Source organism: Rutidosis leptorrhynchoides, chromosome 6, assembly GCF_046630445.1.
Source record: "Rutidosis leptorrhynchoides isolate AG116_Rl617_1_P2 chromosome 6, CSIRO_AGI_Rlap_v1, whole genome shotgun sequence".
NCBI lineage: Eukaryota > Viridiplantae > Streptophyta > Magnoliopsida > Asterales > Asteraceae > Rutidosis > Rutidosis leptorrhynchoides.
This window is the reverse complement of record NC_092338.1, coordinates 130,086,741-130,091,310: the sequence shown is the minus strand read 5'-3', so window position 1 is coordinate 130,091,310 and position 4,570 is coordinate 130,086,741. Positions and strand designations below refer to the sequence as shown.

General features: G+C 32.6%; 1 protein-coding gene across 1 annotated transcript; it reads left to right on the top strand.

Annotated features, from left to right (window-relative positions):
- Window positions 1-1,285: 1,285 nt before the first annotated feature.
- LOC139856020 (F-box protein At1g10780-like) lies at window positions 1,286-2,739 on the top strand. Its single transcript, XM_071845258.1, has 3 exons — window positions 1,286-2,027; window positions 2,119-2,399; window positions 2,487-2,739. Exons 1-3 carry the CDS (start codon window positions 1,286-1,288, stop codon window positions 2,721-2,723), a joined length of 1,260 nt encoding a protein of 419 aa, XP_071701359.1. The 3' UTR covers window positions 2,724-2,739.
- Window positions 2,740-4,570: the final 1,831 nt, after the last annotated feature.

Sequence of the window (4,570 nt, the reverse complement as noted above, 5' to 3'; positions counted from 1 at the left end):
TTAACAGAAAAAGAAAGACTAGTAGTGACAACTTTTAAAACTATAAGGGCTTTGTATGTAATTCCGTATTCACAATAAAATTCTTACTTACTTCACACCTAAAACTGTAAAAGCCAGATAACCATCTCATAAATAACTTGTACAACACTTATTAAATCTTGTACATTTACTGCCATTGGTTTTTTTAGGTCTGATTTTTTGCACACTTTGTCCATAAAGTGATTGAATTAGTGTTCAAAATTTGAATGCATTTCTTTCATATATTTCTTCACTCCATCGTCACCCACTTCAATCTTCATCTTCATGCCTGGTAAATTTCCAAACTTTATTATTTAAACCTATTTTATAATTTATGGTTTTAAATTTTTCTTGATGATTTTGTATTTGTTAACTTTGAATTTGATTGTTATGACTTATCTCCAGCATTTCATAGTTAAAGTTTCCATCTTTAGGATCAAATTTTGGTTTTTTCTTCTAAATTAAACTTAAATTTATTGTTCATTTTCTTAATTGATTCATTTAGGATCAAATATTTGATGGGTTTTTGTCAAATTCGATTTTATGTCTCAACGACTTCTATTTTGGGGAAGTGTTAATTTAGGACTACACGTTTGGTATATTAAAATGTGCTGAGATTTAGCATTCAATTCATTCTTCAATTTGTGGTAAATATGATTTTAAAGAAGAAATCTATTTTCTCAAATCTGAATTTTCTTCTTAATTTTGTATTTGAAATTAACAATCTTTAGTAGGTGTGGTTTTCAAATTTCAATTGTGTTAATTGTTTAATGTTGTTTGTGGTTTCTAGTTTTAGAAAGTAGGTTTTGAATTTGAAATCTTTGATGAACAATTATGAAATTCTATTAGTGATTGATTTTGTGTAAACTTTTGCTTGTGCTTAGACAAGGCACCGTTTGGCTCACGGAATTCAATGAGATTCCGTGAGCCAAACGGGTTAGATCTTATTAGATAGGCTTTATAAAGATGAAATCTTTAATGAGTATTCTTGAATTCTGTAAGAAATTTACCTATTGGACTCTTGGTTGTAGCTTATGAAGTAGAAAAACAGTGTTAGCATAAAGCTTAATGTAATTGTTTTTGTTAAAAAACCAAAAAATAAATAAATTTTCTGATGCTGATACATTAAAGAATGCATTAGAGCTTGAACATTGTTTTAATTTTGTTGATGTGGCCAAAATTTGTTGACCCCTAAAGTTCTGTTTCCTTCATAAAGTTCACATCTTTAATGGAATAACCGTTTCTGAGCAACTGTTTCTCAGGCACAATGGACTCATTACCTGAAGCTGTTGTCCAATACATTTTATCGAAATTGAGTAATGCTAAAGACGTGGCTTCTTGTAATTGCGTCTCTACGAATTGGAAATACTCGATGCATTACATTAAGCGACTTTACTTTCCCCGTAGCATCTTTGACCACCTTTCGAATAGTCAAACCTCAGACATCAATATATCGAACATGGTCTCATCAATTTATCATCTTGAAGAGCTTGTCGTTTACTGCCCGTTTACTAGTACAGAGCTGGCTTTATGGGTGTTGCACTCGGGATCTTCATTAAAAAAACTCGAGCTGCGAATGGATAATCTTGTTGACCAAAATTCAATTAATGACAGTCTTTTAAAACTTGAATTCATTGGGTATGCAAGAAACTTGGAGTCATTAAAACTCTGGGGTGGGTTAATCGTGCGTACTCCGACATGGAATGTGTTCAATAACCTAAAAAATCTTGAAATCGTTGGAGGCAAATTGGAAGATTCGGTTTTGACCGAGGCTCTTCGGTCAACTCCTAACCTTACCCATCTTGTACTTGTTGGTTGTGAAGCTTTAAAGAATGTTTGGATTGAACTTGTTCACCTTGAACAGTGCAAACTCGATTTTAAAGGGTCGGGTACTTGTTCGCTCACTCTTATGGCTCCAAAGATTGAGTCTTTTGAGGTTCAAGGGTGTGGTTGGATTAGAGTTCGCGAGACGAATTGTTTAAAGAATCTTTCCATTACTAATAATTCCGGTAACTTCAAGATTTACCATATTTATTTACTAAATTGATATAAATAATGACTAGATATTCGGATATGATTGTTGGTTTTATATGCTTGCAGGGAAAATTTACTTGGTTGATTTCGGTAAGCTAATGGCACTTGAAACATTATCGATTAGAGGTGTTCAATGGTGTTGGGATGCAATAAGTAAAATGCTTCAACTTGCAAGTGAAGTGAAACATCTTTACATGAAAATCGAATTCACCGGTGATTTTGAAGCTCTTCTTCCTTTCCCGGAAATTGACTTTGTTGACTTTTTTAAAAGTCATCCCAAGCTTAAATCTTTTGATGTCCATGGAGCAATGTTTGCAGCCCTATGCCAGAAGAACAGTCTAAAGAACGTACGTTCTAATTTCTAAAACTACCATGTTTGGTTACAAGTTACAACTATTCATTTGTGATCATACTTTTTGTTGTTCTGTTTTCAGGTGGATTCTAGTTTTGTGATTCCTTCTCTTGAAGAGGTTTGTATAACTGTGCGATCGCCGTTGAACGCTGAACAGAAAATGAACGCGCTCGAGTCGTTGGTCAAGTTTGGGAAGAATTTGAAGAAGATGAAGATAAGGATTCTTCAGATGAAAAGTACCCACAGTAGTGCTGATGATTTTTTTGAAGATATATGCAGGTTTAGATTCATGAATCGAAAATTTATTTCAATAGAATAAGATCAAATCCGGGTATTGATTGGTCATTCAATTCATTGCATAATTGATTCTTTATAATATTTGTTGACCATTATAACATTGGTCAATTACAATTGATGAATTTGACATTATGTGGTTTCAAGTTTGTATTGTGTTTCTGGTGTTCTGCAAGATGACTGCATCTTCATGTGGTTCTTACTGTACTGAAATGATGCACGTGTAACTGTTTTTATCCATCCAAATTGATAAATCCACCAAAAACATGCATTAACGGTTGTACTGTACAACATGATAATGCATAGTTTGGGTGGATTTATCAATTTGGATAGTGGATATATCTATACCTTATACCTGGCAAACGAGTCGAAATGGGTAAGGTTAGGTCAAGAATCAAATAGGTTTGGGTCGAAACGGGTCATGGATCGAAATGTGTCAGAATTAAAATGGGTCCTATGTAGAAGTCTACACTCTTCTCTGGAGGTGTTTTAGTTTATTGTTGTTGTTTTCCTTGTTACGTAGAAAACGCATTAGTTGTGTTCTAGTAAATGTGTTTCTAGAACAAAAACACATTCATGGCTGAAATAGAAATCACTTTACCCAATTACCCTAACTAGTACTACTGTATTTGAGAGGTTTTAACTAGGGATGGCAATGGATCGGATATGGATCGGGTGATGCCGTATCCATATCCATATCCATTTAATTTTTGTTCATCCATATCCATATCCATATCCATTTAGTTTTCAGTCATCCGTCCATATCCATATCCAGTAGATTAAGCGGGTTAATGGATATCCAATGGATATTAAAAAAATGTTATAATATTTTTTTTCATATGTGATTAAAACAAAAACGTACTATAGCAAAAATAAATATAACATGACATAATTAATTTCTATTCATAAAAATGTGTAATCTTTGTCATAGATATAACAAATTTGTTAAATTTACTATAAAATATAGATTATGAAAAATTAAATATGGAATTTGCAAGTTTAATTTGTTATATATACATGTTTTATTGTAATATATTATAGTTATAGTTATTTTATTATGGGATTGAAAGTAAAATATAAATCTAACGGTAAATGAGTTTGTAATAGTAAATATGTAAGCACATATCTATATTTATGTATTTGTATATATGTATTTCGGGTGGTAATGGATATATCCATGGATGAAACTTTTCATCCATGTCCATATCCATATCCATTTAGGTTCATCCATATCCGTATCTATATCCATTTAGGTTCATCCATATCCATCACGAAGCGGGTGGATCGGGTAGATATCCACCGGATCAGATGACCATTACCATCCCTACTTTAACTCTCAGATTTACTTAAGATATAGGCATAAAGTTGCATGAACATCCAACTAAACATAATTGGACCTTGTAGTAATACTACTTTACAGTGATATTGTAATAATGTAGTAACCTACCATAATTTGGCTCATTGTTTGGGTGGTTATCTGCAAACGAGTTAAGATAACTTGAACTAAGGGCGTGTTCCTGAGTTTTAAACTAAAGGAAAAGGAATGAAATAAAAGGGGGAGAAAGTGAATCCTTCTAAATTGGAAAGAAACAATGAAAGAAAAATTGCTCAAAATAATACATCCATTCACTTTCCCTTCTCTCCAACATGAAACTTGGGAACACCATTTCCTTTAATTTCCCTTCCCCTTCATTTCTTTTCTTTTCAATTTACAACTCGGGAACAAAGCCTAAGTTCGAAATAGATAATTAAATAGTGGGCCTAACTTAAAATTTAATCTTATACAGGTTCAACTAGAATTATTATTATTGTTTTTTTTAACAGCAGTTTCGTATCAACCATGGGGACTCAATCACTCGCATGATCATCTCC